General features: G+C 35.6%; 1 protein-coding gene across 1 annotated transcript in view; it reads left to right on the forward strand.

Annotated features, from left to right (window-relative positions):
- The window catches only part of LOC121371866 (conserved oligomeric Golgi complex subunit 2-like), a 36,517-nt gene extending 16,964 nt beyond the window's left edge, over window positions 1-19,553 (forward strand). Inside the window, exons 6-18 of the mRNA XM_041498076.1 lie at window positions 440-545; window positions 6,010-6,189; window positions 8,019-8,140; window positions 8,484-8,607; window positions 8,953-9,092; window positions 9,712-9,770; window positions 10,092-10,261; window positions 11,687-11,863; window positions 12,296-12,371; window positions 12,847-12,992; window positions 14,729-14,865; window positions 18,056-18,230; window positions 19,230-19,553. Coding sequence (XP_041354010.1) covers window positions 440-545; window positions 6,010-6,189; window positions 8,019-8,140; window positions 8,484-8,607; window positions 8,953-9,092; window positions 9,712-9,770; window positions 10,092-10,261; window positions 11,687-11,863; window positions 12,296-12,371; window positions 12,847-12,992; window positions 14,729-14,865; window positions 18,056-18,230; window positions 19,230-19,322 — 1,705 coding nt within the window. The 3' untranslated portion in view covers window positions 19,323-19,553. The remainder of the gene's footprint in view (window positions 1-439; window positions 546-6,009; window positions 6,190-8,018; window positions 8,141-8,483; window positions 8,608-8,952; window positions 9,093-9,711; window positions 9,771-10,091; window positions 10,262-11,686; window positions 11,864-12,295; window positions 12,372-12,846; window positions 12,993-14,728; window positions 14,866-18,055; window positions 18,231-19,229) is intronic.
- The last annotated feature ends 104 nt before the right edge of the window (window positions 19,554-19,657 follow it).

Consider the following 19,657-nt stretch of genomic DNA (forward strand, 5'->3'; position numbering starts at 1 on the left):
GTTCATAGAATTAAATATCTTGCTTACTATCTGGTGACTGTGACCAGGATAGTGGGTTCATTGTTGCTGTTGAGTGTCAAAGAGAAGTCGGTGTGCCTTGTACATTCAATTTAAAGTACAGTAGCTTATGTTTTTTATTCACCCAATGAATGGGTATATAGTAAAATCTGAATTTCCACAACTATTTTAAAGACCTATGTCATAATAAGATTTATATGTACATATGACAAACGTTATTTTTGTAGATTGAGCAGTATTATATTTTCAAATAAAAATTAAAAACCAATTTAGAAGGATCTCCATACCAAATGTTTGCGCTACAAACATTTGTTTGATTTGTGTTTCAGCCAGCTGAGTGGTCAGTTGATTTAGAGAGTTTGATTTGTGTTTCAGCCAGCTGAATGGTCAGTTGATTGAGACAGTTTGATTTGTGTTTCAGCCAGCTGAGTGGTCAGTTGATTGAGAGAGTGGCGACCGAGTTCAACAAACTACAGTTCTACGTGACCAAGAGTCGCGGGTTGCCTCTTGTCGAGAAGATCAAACCGGTATCTGTCAAACTCTCTGTCTTCATTTATCTGTCAAACTCTCTGTCTGTCAAACAACCTTTCTTTATTTATCTGTCAAACTCTCTGTCTTTATTTATCTGTTAAACTCTGTCAGTCGAACTCTGTCTTTATTCATCAGTCAAACTCTCTGTCTTCATTTATCTGTTAAAGTCTCTGTCTTTATTATCTGTCGAACTCTCTGTCTTTATTTATCAGTCTAACTCTGTCTTCATTTATCTGTTAAACTCTCTGTCTTTATTATCTGTTAAACTCTCTGTCTTTATTTATCAGTCAAACTCTCTGTCTTTATTTATCAGTCAAACTCTCTGTCTGTCGAACTCTGTCTTTATTTATCAGTCAAACTCTATGTCTTCATTTATCAGTCAAACTCTCTGTCTTTATTCATCAGTCAAACTCTCTGTCTGTCGAACTGTCTGTCTTTATTTATCTATCAAACTCTCTGTCTTTATTTATCAGTAAAACTCTCTGTCTTCATTTATCTGTCAAACTCTCTGTCTTTATTCATCAGTCAAACTCTGTTTGTTGAACTCTCTGTCTTTATTTATCTATCAAACTCTCTGTCTTTATTTATCAGTCAAACTCTCTGTCTTCATTTATCTGTCAAACTCTCTGTCTTTATTCATCAGTCAAACTCTGTTTGTCGAACTCTCTGTCTTTATTTATCTATCAAACTCTCTGTCTTTATTTATCAGTCAAACTCTCTGTCTTTATTTATCAGTCAAACTCTATGTCTTCATTTATCAGTCAAACTCTCTGTCTTTATTCATCAGTCAAACTCTCTGTCTGTCGAACTGTCTGTCTTCATTTATCTGTCAAACTCTCTGTCTTTATTCATCAGTCAAACTCTGTTTGTCGAACTCTCTGTCTTTATTTATCTATCAAACTCTCTGTCTTTATTTATCAGTCAAACTCTCTGTCTTTATTCATCAGTCAAACTCTCTGTCTGTCGAACTGTCTGTCTTTATTTATCTATCAAACTCTCTGTCTTTATTTATCAGTAAAACTCTCTGTCTTCATTTATCTGTCAAACTCTCTGTCTTTATTCATCAGTCAAACTCTGTTTGTCGAACTCTCTGTCTTTATTTATCTATCAAACTCTCTGTCTATTTATCAGTCAAACTCTCTGTCTTCATTTATCTGTCAAACTCTCTGTCTTTATTCATCAGTCAAACTCTGTTTGTCGAACTCTCTGTCTTTATTTATCTATCAAACTCTCTGTCTTTATTTATCAGTCAAACTCTCTGTCTTTATTTATCAGTCAAACTCTCTGTCTTTATTTATCAGTCAAACTCTCTGTCTTTATTTATCAGTCAAACTCTCTGTCTGTCGAACTCTCTGTCTTTATTTATCAGTCAAACTCTATGTCTTCATTTATCAGTCAAACTCTCTGTCTTTATTCATCAGTCAAACTCTCTGTCTGTCGAACTGTCTGTCTTCATTTATCTGTCAAACTCTCTGTCTTTATTCATCAGTCAAACTCTGTTTGTCGAACTCTCTGTCTTTATTTATCAGTCAAACTCTCTGTCTTTATTTATCAGTCAAACTCTCTGTCTTCATTTATCAGTCAAACTCTCTGTCTTTGTTTATCAGTCAAACTCTCTGTCTTCATTTATCAGTCAAACTCTTTGTCTTTATTTATCAGTCAAACTCTCTGTCTTTATTTATCAGTCAAACTCTCTGTCTTTATTTATCAGTCAAACTCTCTGTCTTCATTTATCTGTTAAAGTCTCTGTCTGTCAAACTCTCTGTCTTTGTTTATCTATCAAACTCTGTCTTTATTTATCAGTCAAACTCTCCATCTTTATTTATTTATCAAACTCTGTCTTTATTTATCAGTAAAACTCTCTGTCTTCATTTATCTGTTAAAGTCTCTGTCTTTATTTATCAGTCAAACTCTCTGTCTTCATTTATCTGTTAAAGTCTCTGTCTTTATTTATCAGTCAAACTCTCTGTCTTTATTTATCAGTCAAACTCTCTGTCTTCATTTATCTGTTAAAGTCTCTGTCTGTCAAACTCTCTGTCTTTGTTTATCTATCAAACTCTGTCTTTATTTATCAGTCAAACTCTCCATCTTTATTTATTTATCAAACTCTGTCTTTATTTATCAGTAAAACTCTCTGTCTTCATTTATCTGTTAAAGTCTCTGTCTTTATTTATCAGTCAAACTCTGTCTTCATTTATCTGTTAAAGTCTCTGTCTTTATTTATCAGTCAAACTCTGTTTCTCGAACTCTTTGTCTTCATTTATCTGTTAAAGTCTCTGTCTGTCAAACTCTCTGTCTTTGTTTATCTATCAAACTCTGTCTTTATTTATCAGTCAAACTCTCCATCTTTATTTATTTATCAAACTCTGTCTTTATTTATCAGTCAAACTCTCTGTCTTTATTTATCAGTCAAACTCTCTGTCTTTATTTATTTATCAAACTCTGTCTTTATTTATCAGTAAAACTCTCTGTCTTCATTTATCTGTTAAAGTCTCTGTCTTTATTTATCAGTCAAACTCTCTGTCTTCATTTATCTGTTAAAGTCTCTGTCTTTATTTATCTGTCAAACTCTCTGTCTTCATTTATCTGTTAAAGTCTCTGTCTGTCAAACTCTCTGTCTTTGTTTATCTATCAAACTCTGTCTTTATTTTTCAGTCAAACTCTCCATCTTTATTTATTTATCAAACTCTGTCTTTATTTATCAGTCAAACTCTCTGTCTTTATTTATCAGTCAAACTCTCTGTCTTTATTTATCAGTCAAACTCTCTGTCTTCATTTATCTGTTAAAGTCTCTGTCTTTATTTATCAGTCAAACTCTCTGTCTTTATTTATCAGTCAAACTCTCTGTCTTTATTTATCAGTCAAACTCTCTGTCTTCATTTATCTGTTAAAGTCTCTGTCTGTCAAACTCTCTGTCTTTGTTTATCTATCAAACTCTGTCTTTATTTATCAGTCAAACTCTGTCTTCATTTATCTGTTAAACTCTCTGTCTTTATTATCTGTTAAACTCTCTGTCTTTATTTATCAGTCAAACTCTCTGTCTTTATTTATCAGTCAAACTCTCTGTCTGTCGAACTCTCTGTCTTTATTTATCAGTCAAACTCTATGTCTTCATTTATCAGTCAAACTCTCTGTCTTTATTCATCAGTCAAACTCTCTGTCTGTCGAACTGTCTGTCTTTATTTATCTATCAAACTCTCTGTCTTTATTTATCAGTAAAACTCTCTGTCTTCATTTATCTGTCAAACTCTCTGTCTTTATTCATCAGTCAAACTCTGTTTGTTGAACTCTCTGTCTTTATTTATCTATCAAACTCTCTGTCTTTATTTATCAGTCAAACTCTCTGTCTTCATTTATCTGTCAAACTCTCTGTCTTTATTCATCAGTCAAACTCTGTTTGTCGAACTCTCTGTCTTTATTTATCTATCAAACTCTCTGTCTTTATTTATCAGTCAAACTCTCTGTCTTTATTTATCAGTCAAACTCTCTGTCTGTCGAACTCTCTGTCTTTATTTATCAGTCAAACTCTATGTCTTCATTTATCAGTCAAACTCTCTGTCTTTATTCATCAGTCAAACTCTGTCTGTCGAACTGTCTGTCTTCATTTATCTGTCAAACTCTCTGTCTTTATTCATCAGTCAAACTCTGTTTGTCGAACTCTCTGTCTTTATTTATCTATCAAACTCTCTGTCTTTATTTATCAGTCAAACTCTCTGTCTTTATTCATCAGTCAAACTCTCTGTCTGTCGAACTGTCTGTCTTTATTTATCTATCAAACTCTCTGTCTTTATTTATCAGTAAAACTCTCTGTCTTCATTTATCTGTCAAACTCTCTGTCTTTATTCATCAGTCAAACTCTGTTTGTCGAACTCTCTGTCTTTATTTATCTATCAAACTCTCTGTCTTTATTTATCAGTCAAACTCTCTGTCTTCATTTATCTGTCAAACTCTCTGTCTTTATTCATCAGTCAAACTCTGTTTGTCGAACTCTCTGTCTTTATTTATCTATCAAACTCTCTGTCTTTATTTATCAGTCAAACTCTCTGTCTTTATTTATCAGTCAAACTCTCTGTCTTTATTTATCAGTCAAACTCTCTGTCTGTCGAACTCTCTGTCTTTATTTATCAGTCAAACTCTATGTCTTCATTTATCAGTCAAACTCTCTGTCTTTATTCATCAGTCAAACTCTCTGTCTGTCGAACTGTCTGTCTTCATTTATCTGTCAAACTCTCTGTCTTTATTCATCAGTCAAACTCTGTTTGTCGAACTCTCTGTCTTTATTTATCTATCAAACTCTCTGTCTTTATTTATCAGTCAAACTCTCTGTCTTTATTTATCAGTCAAACTCTCTGTCTTTATTTATCAGTCAAACTCTCTGTCTTCATTTATCAGTCAAACTCTCTGTCTTTGTTTATCAGTCAAACTCTCTGTCTTTATTTATCAGTCAAACTCTCTGTCTTTATTTATCAGTCAAACTCTCTGTCTTTATTTATCAGTCAAACTCTCTGTCTTCATTTATCTGTTAAAGTCTCTGTCTGTCAAACTCTCTGTCTTTGTTTATCTATCAAACTCTGTCTTTATTCATCAGTCAAACTCTCCATCTTTATTTATTTATCAAACTCTGTCTTTATTTATCAGTAAAACTCTCTGTCTTCATTTATCTGTTAAAGTCTCTGTCTTTATTTATCAGTCAAACTCTCTGTCTTTATTTATCAGTCAAACTCTCTGTCTTCATTTATCTGTTAAAGTCTCTGTCTGTCAAACTCTCTGTCTTTGTTTATCTATCAAACTCTGTCTTTATTTATCAGTCAAACTCTCCATCTTTATTTATTTATCAAACTCTGTCTTTATTTATCAGTAAAACTCTCTGTCTTCATTTATCTGTTAAAGTCTCTGTCTTTATTTATCAGTCAAACTCTGTCTTCATTTATCTGTTAAAGTCTCTGTCTTTATTTATCAGTCAAACTCTGTTTCTCGAACTCTCTGTCTTCATTTATCTGTTAAAGTCTCTGTCTGTCAAACTCTCTGTCTTTGTTTATCTATCAAACTCTGTCTTTATTTATCAGTCAAACTCTCTGTCTTTATTTATTTATCAAACTCTGTCTTTATTTATCAGTAAAACTCTCTGTCTTCATTTATCTGTTAAAGTCTCTGTCTTTATTTATCAGTCAAACTCTCTGTCTTTATTTATCAGTCAAACTCTCTGTCTTTGTTTATCAGTCAAACTCTCTGTCTTTATTTATCAGTCAAACTCTCTGTCTTTATTTATCAGTCAAACTCTCTGTCTTCATTTATCTGTTAAAGTCTCTGTCTGTCAAACTCTCTGTCTTTGTTTATCTATCAAACTCTGTCTTTATTTATCAGTCAAACTCTCCATCTTTATTTATTTATCAAACTCTGTCTTTATTTATCAGTAAAACTCTCTGTCTTCATTTATCTGTTAAAGTCTCTGTCTTTCAGAGGATAGCGATGATCACCACCACTCTACAGTACAGTCTGGAGGGCTCGTTTCTGGAAGGACTAGAGACGAATAATGTGGACATTCTGCGTCAGTGTCTGAGGACGTACGCACTAATCGACAAGACTCGCGACGCGGAGACACTGTTCAGACAACACGTGGTGAAGCCCTACCTCGAGGAGGTAAACTCTTCCAGGATATATAAACACAATTTTTTATTTTTTTTAATCATTTCAGTTTGTTACCATTTAGGGCTAGCTCTGAGTAAACACAACATTTCACCAGATCATCTAGCAGAAAGCCACATTATTTTGTAACAAAATATTAATTATTACTAGAAATTATTTCGCAAAATTAAAATAAAATTCGCCAATTGCTTTTAAGATTGTCAGTTGTCAAATTTAGTGAGTTAAGTGCCAAAGCTAGCCCTGTGATTAATGTTAATTTTTACCTTCAATTTTAGCAAGTTTCATAAGAAATTTACTTTTTATATGTAAGAACATATACACTGATGGCAACTAAGTCTGTGCACCTGAGCATTTGTCGTATATTTTAAAGTTAAAATATTTCTTTAAAACTATTTGTTTCACTGCCACAGTACAATGGAACAATAAACATGTTACTACTGAAAGATGTTGTTAAACTCAAGTAATAAGCACATTTTTAGTGGCACACACACACACACACACACACACACACACACACACACACACACACACACATTTACTGGCCTGCATGACGGCACAAAACTGCACAGCAAATATTAAAACAACCACTTCTGTCGCTAATATTCACAGAAACAACAACAGATAATGGATCCGACTTTTTATAAGTTTTAATCTGTTTCAGGAAAATTTAGATTATGCAAATGAGATAAATATAAATGGTGTTTCATGCACCTTAGTTTGGATAACACAAAATGACAATATAAAAAAGGCCATTGTCATAATTTATTATCATTATTCAACAAAAGTTGTCTGTTATTAACTGTAAATGAGCACAAATAGTGTTCATTAGAAATGTAGGACAATGAATGATAATTTTGAAACAGACTGTAGCTAAAATAGGCCATGCTGTAATCTTTAGATCTGTAGTCTGGGCAGCCATATTGTTTGTTGTGTCACTCGTAGGGAAATTCAAAGTATGTTTGGATGTTCACGTTAACAGATAAAATAAAACATTTATTTCATTTATGGATTCATAAATTACAATAAGGTATGTATTGAAGCTTCTATGTAAACTTGTGTAAGTTGATATACAAGGTTGATCATTACAGCAGTGGCAGACACATGTTGACAGGTGATACAAAAATATGTTGATCAAGGCTGGCAAAAGTATACTTTTAGTGCATTAATTCAGAGTTTTTTTGTCAATCAAATTGTTATCTACCAGTTTTGTACATATATTCACAAACAAGTTGTGTTGTTTTAACAATTGTTTTATTAATTAAATTAATGTTGTTTGTTTGTTTACAAACATACTTCAACACTTGTTTCAAGATGTAATGTAACGTCATTAACATGTGCAGACTTTTGTGCCACGCAAGCACTGTTTTATTGTAATAAATGTGAAAAGTTAAAAATATTTTTGAGTTTTTATATGAACTTTACCTGTCCACCAGAATTTGTAGTAGATTGGGCAGCAGCACAATAAAATATGTTTATAATACAAACTTTACTTCCGCTGTATTGCAATTTGTGTTCAAATAAAACTATGTCCACAATTAGTGTGTAATGATTGTCTACTGCAGGTGAATTTCAGTCAGATTTTTTAATCTTGAGTGTGAATGTCACATGGTTTTGGGGTGAAAATCACAAGTATATGCTATATAGGAAGATGTACATTGTTAATTTATAGTAAATACAAATAGAGAATAACATTACTGAGTTGGTAGTGATTCATATTATGCAGTAAAATATGGACGTATTCTACAAAGGACTTTTATGTTTCATTACTTCAAACAATATTTCAGTGTTACATTTATTAACCAGCTATTATTTTTTGTTGAAAGGTAATAACAGAAGAGTTTATTCGATCAGGCAGCCAGGGTCTACGTGGAATGTTTGCCAAAGTTGTTGAATTTATTCCCAAGAAGTGCAAGGTCCTCAAAGACGTCACCAGTGGTGGATCAGGGTACTTTGTTCTGGAGTCTTTCAAGAAATAAACCTAACACTTTCAATTGCTTTCACTACCTTTTGTACCATCATTCACAATTTCACAGTCAACTCCAACTTTGTAATACTGTTTAGAATAATAAATATAGTTATTACAGTATAATAAATATACTGTATACAGTAAACAAGGGATATTAAAGATTGAACATATTTTCACATTGCCTTAAAAGTAGCATAATCAGAGGTTTTGTTTACGTTGGTGACATATTTTAGATAATTAATGTGTAGCCTTGTTTAAATATAAATTACATACCCAGGACCACTGTGTAATAATATCGGTGAATACTGAAACGTTGTTTCAGGACAACGGAGGTTGTGCGTGGCTACGATTTCCTCGTCAACTCAGTCTGGCCAGAAATTGTCAGCAACTTGGAAGCCAGAACACCGTCCATTTTTGCACCTGGAAATCCAGACATATTTCATGAGGTAACTTTTATCAGGTTTCATGGCATAGTTATTTCATCATGAGGTAACTATTTTTTTATATTTTATGAGGTAACTATTTTGTCTTATTTCAGGGAGTAACTATTTTGTCAAATTTCATGGGGTAACTATTTCCTGGAATAACTATTAGTCAGTTTTGATAACAATACTTATTAACTGAGGTCAGACATGTTTTATATGAGAGGCTTTGTGTGAATTATCTCCCTTCCACTAAAATATTTTAGTTTAGTTTTCATACAAATATTTTTAATGTTGGATTGTTTGAGAAATACTGTTGAAGATTGTTTCAGATGTGATATTGGATTGTTTCTAATGACATTGTTTCAGAAATACCTGCTGAGTATGGAGTTCCTGGCGAGGTTTGAGAGAATGTGTGGCTCCCAGGCGAGCGTGAAGCGACTGCGAGACCACGCCAGCTACCAAACGTTCATGACCAAGTGGAGTCTGCCTGTGTACTTCCAAATCAGGTCAGGTCATGTGACGCTCTCATGGTCAGCATGCTTTGTCAGAGATTGCTTCAGTTAATTTTACACACATTGAAAATCATTAATGCTTGCAGTGCAGAACAATTTATTTTTGTTAGAATAATCGGTTGTGTTTCTTTCTTTTCTTTCTTGTTAGTAATTGTGTGTGATTGTGTTATGGTTTCAAATATTTTTACCTTTAATTTTCAGTGCAGGTCTGTCCTGTGTTAAGCACTGCTAGACACAGTTTTGTACAGTGAATCCCAATTTATTGTATTTCTTACTAGCAAAATAAAACTGGATTAGTAGCTCTAAAAAATCTACACAGGGAATTTGAAAATAACTACTTTGCTAAATGAGACACATAACATTATCTGTTTGGCCATTTCTGAAATGTGTGAATTAATATCTCATCGACTGTTTCAATTTATTGCATATATTATGAAACAGTGTGGTGCTTTGCAATAAAAAGAAGAATTAGATATGTTGTCCAGTGGAGTATTGTGATACCGAAATACACAAGGCTGTCTGGTTCTGACTGTCTGATCGATACAAGTGAGTTTCAGTTTCATATTCATTTACTTTATTTTGCTACTTTATTAGTGATCTTTCTCATTTGCAGATTTCAAGAGATTGCTGGAGCGTTTGAATTTTCACTTATTACAGGCTTAAATAATGCAGGTAGGAATTATATTTAATTGAAATATTACCCACATCTTTAAAAATATGAAGTGCATTTAATCTAGTTTTAATTATATATATATTATCAGCCATGAAATTAAAAACATGTTAGTATGATGTACGTTTAATGACTGGCGGATCGCATGATATCACAAATTAGATTTTATTGACATGCTTTAGATGTTTTCTGCCTCCATTACTTCACAAGTATTAATGGATAGATCATAAAGTGTAGTAGCATTGTGTTTATGTATCTCTATCACATATTAATGGACAGATCATAAAGTGTAGTAGCATTGTGTTTATGTATCTCAATTGTAGATTCGTCAAGTGAGTTTCAGTTGCTCTGCACATCCATCTTGTGGGAGATGCTGGGGCGGGGCTGGGCTGGCGATGTTTTCCTCCCATCCCTGGTGCACCGGTTCTGGAAACTCGATCTACAGCTGCTCTCTCGATACACGACGTGGCTTGATGAGATATACGAGGAAGAGGTAACTCAGACATGTCTGTTGTGTAGCCAGTGTACTGTAACTCGGAGATGTCTGTTGTCTAACCAGTGTACTGTAACTCGGACATGTCTGTTGTGTAGCCAGTGTACTGTAACTCGGAGATGTCTGTTGTGTAGCCAGTGTACTGTAACTCGGAGATGTCTGTTGTCTAACCAGTGTACTGTAACTCAGAGATGTCTGTTGTGTAACCAGTGTACTGTAACTCAGAGATGTCTGTTGTGTAACCAGTGTACTGTAACTCAGAGATGTCTGTTGTGTAACCAGTGTATGTAACTCGGAGATGTCTGTAGTATAACCAGTACTGTAACTCAGAGATGTCTGTTGTGTAGCCAGTGTACTGTAACTCGGAGATGTCTATTGTGTAGCCAGTGTACTGTAACTCGGAGATGTCTGTTGTCTAACCAGTGTACTGTAACTCAGACATGTCTGTTGTGTAGCCAGTGTACAGTAACTCGGAGATGTCTGTTGTGTAGCCAGTGTACTGTAACTCAGAGATGTCTGTTGTGTAACCAGTGTACTGTAACTCAGAGATGTCTGTTGTGTAGCCAGTGTACTGTAACTCAGAGATGTCTGTTGTGTAGCCAGTGTACTGTAACTCAGAGATGTCTGTTGTGTAACCAGTGTACTGTAACTCAGAGACGTCTGTTGTGTAACCAGTGTACTGTAACTCAGAGACGTCTGTTGTGTAACCAGTGTACTGTAACTCAGAGACGTCTGTTGTGTAACCAGTGTACTGTAACTCAGAGACGTCTGTTGTGTAACCAGTGTACTGTAACTCAGAGACGTCTGTTGTGTAACCAGTGTACTGTAACTCAGAGACGTCTGTTGTGTAACCAGTGTACTGTAACTTAGAGATTTGTGTTGTGTAACCAGTGTACTGTAACTCAGAGATGTCTGTTGTGTAACCAGTGTACTGTAACTCAGAGATGTCTGTTGTGTAGCCAGTGTACTGTAACTCAGAGATGTCTGTTGTGTAGCCAGTGTACTGTAACTCAGAGATTTGTGTTGTGTAACCAGTGTACTGTAACTCAGAGACGTCTGTTGTGTAACCAGTGTACTGTAACTCAGAGACGTCTGTTGTGTAACCAGTGTACTGTAACTCAGAGACGTCTGTTGTGTAACCAGTGTACTGTAACTCAGAGAAGTCTGTTGTGTAACCAGTGTACTGTAACTCAGAGAAGTCTGTTGTGTAACCAGTGTACTGTAACTCAGAGATGTCTGTTGTGTAACCAGTGTACTGTAACTCAGAGATTTGTGTTGTGTAACCAGTGTACTGTAACTCAGAGATGTCTGTTGTGTAGCCAGTGTACTGTAACTCAGAGATTTGTGTTGTGTTAATGTGCATTTGAAGTTTCTTGAATTCTCTATGTTTTGTCTATTTTGACTAACTGTAAGTGTGTATTTCAGAACACTAGAAGAAAGGACCAGACAGGAGACAAACACACGAAGCCAGTCAGTGGTGGTGGCAATGGAGAACCAGTGAGGTCTTTCTCTCCTCACCCACCGGAGAGTTCGGCAAATCCACCAATCACAATTGGGCAGATCGTTTGTTTAATATGTGATTCAGAAAAACTAACACAAATGGTAGGTTAACACCACTTTAATTATACTATATTACATTAATTATACTATATTACATTAATTATACGATATTACATTAATTATACTATATTACATTAATTATATTACATTAATTATACGATATAACATTAATTATACGATATTACATTAATTATACGATATTACATTAATTATACGATATTACATTAATTATACTTCAGACTAGATTATTTTGTCGTCTTTAAGTTCTAATTAAAACCGTTTGTATTTATAGTGTATTGAACTGATCCATTTTAACTGACATGCATCTTATTTGTGACAGAAGTAAGTTATATTGCACCAGTTAGTAAAGTTGTATTATTTTGCATGTTTATTACATATCACTTGCATAACTAGGCACATTTCCATTAAGCAGCTACATTGAGACAAGATTTTATCTATGAGACTGTATGTTAGCTTCCAGGTCTGTTTGACACGACCGTGTTGCCACGGCTACAAGAGGCTAATGTCCAGGATGCTGCTACATTGAAAGGTTTGGATCACTTTCATGTTTTGATCTTTATTTTTCAAATGTACTATATTCTTGTTAATAAATGTTTTTGTATCATGCAGTTAGTTTCTTTGTGTGTTCATTTACAAATAATCATCTTTACTTTTTAATTTTTAATCCCACATTCTCTAAATAGTTTACAGGGCTCAAATTTCTTCTCTGTTTTTGGTTAATAGCATGTTGTATATATGTAAATATATGTACATATATCAACGTAGATAACTGGTTCAAGGTTGAATGTTTACTAACAACAGTGTGTGACTCTCTTATTGTGTCGAAATGTTTTAAAGCCACCTAATGGAATGGGTATGTTCCACACAAGATTTTACTAAGTTCTGATTGGCCTTCAGGACATTAGATTTTTAACTCATACATTCTACAGAAATAAAACTTTAGGCATTATCTTTGAATGGGTGTGGTTTATTTACTGGTAAGTGTCTGGTTGTGTTTTGTCTAGACTGCCTGGATGACTGTAAGACTGCGATAGAGGCACGACTGCCCAAGTTTCAGCAGTTCATCGTAGGAGACATCATCACCCAGTGTTCCGTTTACCTGAAGCAAGTCAGCGACATACCCAGGCTGTACCGCAGAACCAACAGAGAGGTACGTCGGTATACTGAAACACAAGGCTAAACAATGGAAGCAGTATGTGTATGAGAACGGTGCAAACTCTGTTACCAGTAGAATGGATAGGACGATGTCCTCAGGCTGACTTGGTATACTGAAACACAAGGCTAAACAATGGAAGCAGTATGTGTATGAGAACGGTGCAAACTCTGTTACCAGTAGAATGGCTAGGACGATGTCCTCAGGCTGACTTGGTTTTTTGTATTCTTGAACAACTTCACCGTGAATCTTAACAGTAGAGCTGGGCAGGATTTATTTTTGAGGTTCAGTATCGATATCTTTGGGGTGATGTACATTGGTATCGGTATGGTATTTAGTATTGACACAATACCAATATTGAGCGGTATTTTCGGTATAGATACACTCCCGAGTTGAGGCTCACCCGCTAATTTCATCAAAATAAAATTAAATACCATATGCAAGGCTCATCTGATTTATACCAAACCCATTTTGTGTTCGTTAGATATATTGTTAGTGCTTTACTACATGGCAGGAAACATTTTTCAACACCGAAATTTCGGTATTTTGAAATTTGCTCAGTACGGTAAATCAGTATTGACATGATATCGATACCAAATGGTATATATGGTATTTGGATTCACGTGAAATATTTTCACAAATTTATTAAATTGAATAATCAGTGAGTAAAACGTTACAGAATTAAAACAATAAAATAAAAAATAGTCTGGTTATCAAACATGATCGTTATCGTGCAAACATAAAGGTTTATCGAGAATAGTCTGGTCTGGAGCCAAGCAGTGGTTGGTCCATTTCTATGAACCAAATTGCCAGCTAAGAGATAACGAAAGGAACATGTTTGTTCAGTTCTTACATAATAACAATAGACAATAGTGCCACTTTTAGTAATACATCAAACATTTCTAGTTTGCTGATATTATGTTCCTAACCTTGAATTACCTGCACTTTTTAATCAATAAATCTTTTTGTTGGTAGCGGAAATGTACTTCAGTAATATCCATTGAACCAATGCGCAAAATACATCGGCAAAAATATCCCATGCTCTGTTTACAAATAAGCAATCTTCGAAAAGTAACCTGGTCTGCGTTCAGCCAGACCATCCAGAAAAACGTCTGCTAGACTGGTTTATGTGATTCACAGTAAACCAAATTGCCAAGTTGGGAACCAATCAATTAGTTCGCGACCGTTAGCCAAACGTTTGCTGGCAGAACTTGGGGCTGGTAAGACACCTAAAAAAAACTTGACTGTAAAGAGAAAATGGAACCAACAACTAAACAAACTGTTAGTAAAAAAAACGTTTTTGTTTGTTTGTGTTTTTTGTTTTAAACTTGGATACACTGTTACTGACAAATTGTTTATTCTTTCCAGTCAATAGTAGGGGTTGTTTTATATACACTAATCCATATACAGTTAGTAGCACATGACACATAAGTCTATATACTAACACTGTTGATAAAGTTCTCCGAATTTTTAGCCCAGATAGTTTTTCAGTTTATACCACTCTCTGTTCCTTTTCAACGTACAGTTTTCAGGTGTGAGTCTTGACAATGAATGTAAATACTGGTATGTTCCTATTGAGGAAAGGTTTAGGGCAACTGTTAATTATACTAGTTTTGTAATCACTAAGCTGGTCTGTTTATGCTTGCTAATACGCTGAACGTAATGACACCACGTTGATGTTTTCTGTTAAAACTATGACGTTGATAGTTACTGTTGTGATTGTTGATTGACAGGTGCCAAGCAAGCCGTCGACGTACGCGGGAAACCTGCTGAAACCGCTGCGGCTGTTTGTGGACGAACACCGCGCGACGCTGGGTGACAAGCAGAGACACGACCTGCTGGTGCACGTCTTCACTACCATCGCACAACAGTGAGTACACTCGTAATATCTCACATAGCCCGACAGTGAGTACACTCGTAATGTTGTACATAACCCAACAGTGAGTACACTCGTAATATCTCACATAGCCCGACAGTGAGTACACTCGTAATGTTGTATATACCCCGACAGTGTGTACACTCGTAATCTTGTACATAGCCCGACAGTGAGTACACTCATAATGTTGTATATAGCCCGACAGTGAGTACACTTGTAATGTTGTACATAGCCCGACAGTGAGTACACTTGTAATATCTCACATAGCCCGACAGTGAGTACACTCGTAATATCTCACATAGCCCGACACTGAGTACGCTCGTAATGTTGTACATAGCCCGACAGTGAGTACACTCAGTGTTGTATATAGCCCAACAGTGAGTACACTTGTAATGTTGTACATAGCCCGACAGTGAGTACACTTGTAATGTTGTACATAGCCCAACAGTGAGTACACTTGTAATGTTGTACATAGCCCGACAGTGAGAGAGTACACTTGTAATATCTCACATAGCCCGACAGTGAGTACACTCGTAATATCTCACATAGCCCGACAGTGAGTACACTCGTAATGTTGTACATAGCCCGACAGTGAGTACACTTGTAATGTTGTACATAGCCCAACAGTGAGTACACTTGTAATGTTGTACATAGCCCGACAGTGAGAGAGTACACTTGTAATATCTCACATAGCCCGACAGTGAGTACACGCGTAATATCTCACATAGTCCGACAGTGAGTACACTCGTAATGTTGTACATAGCCCGACAGTGAGTACACTCAGTGTTGTATATAGCCCGACAGTGAGTACACTTGTAATGTTGTACATAGCCCGACAGTGAGTACACTTGTAATGTTGTACATAGCCCGACAGTGAGTACACTTGTAATGTTGTACATAGCCCAACAGTGAGTACACTTGTAATGTTGTATATAGTCCAACAGTGAGTACACTTGTAATGTTGTGCATAGCCCGACAGTGAGTACACTTGTAATGTTGTACATAGCCCGACAGTGAGTACACTCATAATATCTCACATAGCCCGACAGTGAATACACTCCTAATGTTGTACATAGCCCAACAGTGAGTAAACTCGTAATATCTCACATAGCCCGACAGTGAGTACACTCGTAATATCTCACATAGCCCGACAGTGAGTACACTTGTAATGTTGTACATAGCCCGACAGTGAGTACACTCGTAATATATCACATAGCCCGACACTGCGACAGTGAGTACACTCGTAATGTTGTACATAGCCCAACAGTGAGTAAACTCGTAATGTTGTACATAGCCCATCAGTGAGTATACTCATAATATTGTACATAGTCCAACAGTGAATACACTTGCAATATCGTACATAGCCCAACCGTGAGTACTCATATCGTACATAGCCCAACAATGAGTACACTCGTAATGTTGTACGTAACCCAACAGTGAGTACACTCGTAATATCTTACATAGCCCAACAGTGAGTACACTTGTAATATCTCACATAGCCCAACAGTGAGTACACTCGTAATGTTGTACGTAGCCCAACAGTGAGTACACTCGGAATATCTCACAGCCCAACAATACATTCGTAATATCTCACATAGCCCGACAGTGAGTACACTTAGAATATCTCACATAGCCCAACAGTGAGTAAACTCATAATATCTCACATAGCCCAACAGTGATAGCACAACAGTGAGTACACTTGTCAGCATTCTCGTACATAGCCCAACAGTGTGTACACTTGTAATATTGTAATAGCCCAACAGTGAGTACATTCGTAATATCATCATTCTCATACATAGCCCAACAGTGAGTACACTCGTAATGTTGTGCATAGCCCAACAGTGAGTACACTTGTAATGTCATCGTTCTCATAATATTGCACATAGCCCAGCTGTGAGTACACTCGTAATATCATACATAACCCAACACTTGTAGTAACGTTCTCATACATAGCCCAACATTGAGTAGACTCGTAATTTTGTACATAGCCCAACTGTGAGTACACTTATAGTAATGTTCTCACACATAGCCCAACATTGAGTACTTCTAGTAATGTTCTCACACATAGCCCAACATTGAGTACACTTATAGTAATGTTCTCACACATAGCCCAACATTGAGTACACTTATAGTAATGTTCTCATACATAGCCCAACATTGAGTACACTTATAGTAATGTTCTCATACATAGCCCAACATTGAGTACACTTATAGCAGTGTTTGAGATTAAACATTTTGGGCAGTATCCCGGTTGGATACTAACATTTCAAAATCTGGTATCCCACCTGAGAATTTAGTATCCCACTTAAATGAAATTCATAAATAACATCGTAACAAACTTGGACGACACTGTTACTTAATTTCACTAGTAAATGATGACTTTCATTATTTCAGCAAAAAATAAAAACGCTGGATTAAAAAACCCAAAAAAAACCCAACAACATTATTATATGGTATCCCGGTGGGATACTGGGTTATTAAAATCTGGTATCCAAAATTAAATTCTGGTATCCCCGGGATATCGGGATACCGTTAATCTCGAACACTGTTATAGTAATATTCTCATACATACTATGTTTTGAGATTTGACAGTGGACCAGTTGCTGTGGTATTCAATATACCACACGGAATGATTAAAAGGACCATTCAACCAACAACCAAAACTGAATATGTGCAGAATCATGGGGGTTTTTTTTAGCAAAAACATATGTTATTGTAAGATATTCTGAAAAATCTGAAACATTTATTTTATTTATTTATTCAAAGTTTCTAGGTTTGCATTATTCTGATATTCCAAAAATTACATTATGTGCACTATTACGTAGCCAAATGGTAAAGCGCTCGTTTGATGTGCAGTTGGTCTAGGATCACTATCTGTGTGGTCCTTAACCATATGTCCAACACCATATAACCGTCAATAAAATGTGTTGAGTGCGTCATTAAATGAAACATTTCCTTTTTATGTTCACTATTAGTATTTTGTGAAGACGTTTTGGTCAAAAGGTTGATAACTTCAAGGTGCTGGGTTAAAAATTCTATTTATATTTTAGAGAGGAAAAATGCGAGTTACGTTATCGATTTTTGTGACAGTAAATGTGAATTTTGTTCCACTGAAGATACTATGGTGTAATGCGATACTTTATAAACTTTAATGACAATAAATATAATTTACTTTCCACTGAAGATACTATGACGTGACATGTGAAGTTCTGACGTCCGTCAAGAAGATGGAGGATAGTCTGAAGAGACTGAAGAAGGCGCGGGGAAGCGACAAGTCGTCGGGCGGGACGCACGGGATGACCGACGATGACAAAATCAGACAGCAGCTCTGTGTGGATGTGGCTACATTTGGAAAAGAGGTTTGTGTCATAACAAAGTGATGCTTTAGTTTGAGAAAGAAAGAATTATAGTACTACACACATGTATTATACTTAGATGGAAAGGGAGATATCAGTTATCATGTATTGTGTTGATTTTAATTAGTTCTGAGCATGTATCTTAACTATTTGTCTGTCCAGGATAGAGAGGGCTTATTGATAGTGAGAATGAACTCTGTTGTGGTCTGGTACCACCAATAGAGAGGGCTTATTGATAGTGAGAATGAACTCTGTTGTGGTCTTGTAGAATGAGACATTTAACAGAGGCTGGCTCCTCAGTTCTAGAGTTGAGCTGGTTGTATGATATGAACTCGGCACCAGTACCAGTCCTATGGTTGATTACTTCACTGGTGTGTTGTTAAGGCTGGTGTCTTGTGCACTACAGCCAGAGTTAGTAACATTTGTGAACCTTTCCATATATCAGGGGTGGGAATTGGTGAACTGTAAAAAAGAGAAAATCTAGAGGGGGACCAGAAATTCTTGAAATCCTGGGTTAAAATCTGTGCTATCGGACACATTTTGGAGGAAAGAATGATTAAAATGCGAGGAAACGCAATGTTCCATGAGAGGAAAACAGCTGATCCAAGGAGAATTCCCAACCACACTACACATTTTTCAACGCAAAGATTAAACAATTTTTAATCATGTAATGCCAATTTAATAAACAGTTAAATCTGGAAAACTGTACTATTTTTGTAGGGGAGTTTAATAATTAATCCATTAACTCCTAGTTAGACAGCATTTCATTGGTTCATTCTCTCAAATGGGCGAAGCATGCAGCACTACGAATTAAGACGGCTTTTCGGTAGTTCTTTATGATTAAGACAGACAAAATAAATAAAAGTCTGCGTTACGCCCATTCTTATTTCTAAAAAAAAACATCTTAATGCCAGTCGTGGAGAAGTTGTTTGAATTAAAATGGGTTTTTTGCTTACATTTTGTTAAATTATTAATACTCATTGTGTTTATTTCCCCCGATAGGTTGAATCTTTTGGTGTGTCCCCTGCACTGGTCCCTGGATTAAAGAACTTGCAAGAGCTGGCAGAAGAAGCTAAAGCAACGATATCGTCGTAGAGCCCACAACCAGCAGTCTACCGAGAAAGAGACCAGTTACATAATAAACTGATTTATAAGTTAAAATCTCAGCAGTCATTCAGTGAGAGTCCAGTAATCTGCAAGGAAGGATAACTTTTCATCTAAGAGTTGGGTTCTTGGTTGTTAATATATTGGAAATATTTTCACAAATGTTTGTATATTTTATGTATATTTTGTTTGTTGTTAAATACAATAAAGAATGGGAATATTTTTGTTTTAGAGTTATGTATGTCTGAAATAGGTCTTTATTTCATTAATAATACAAGAAATAATGCCATAAGATAAAGAGCTCTCCATACGAAGGAAGGAAATGT

The sequence above is a fragment of the Gigantopelta aegis genome, chromosome 4 (assembly GCF_016097555.1).
Source record: "Gigantopelta aegis isolate Gae_Host chromosome 4, Gae_host_genome, whole genome shotgun sequence".
NCBI lineage: Eukaryota > Metazoa > Mollusca > Gastropoda > Neomphalida > Peltospiridae > Gigantopelta > Gigantopelta aegis.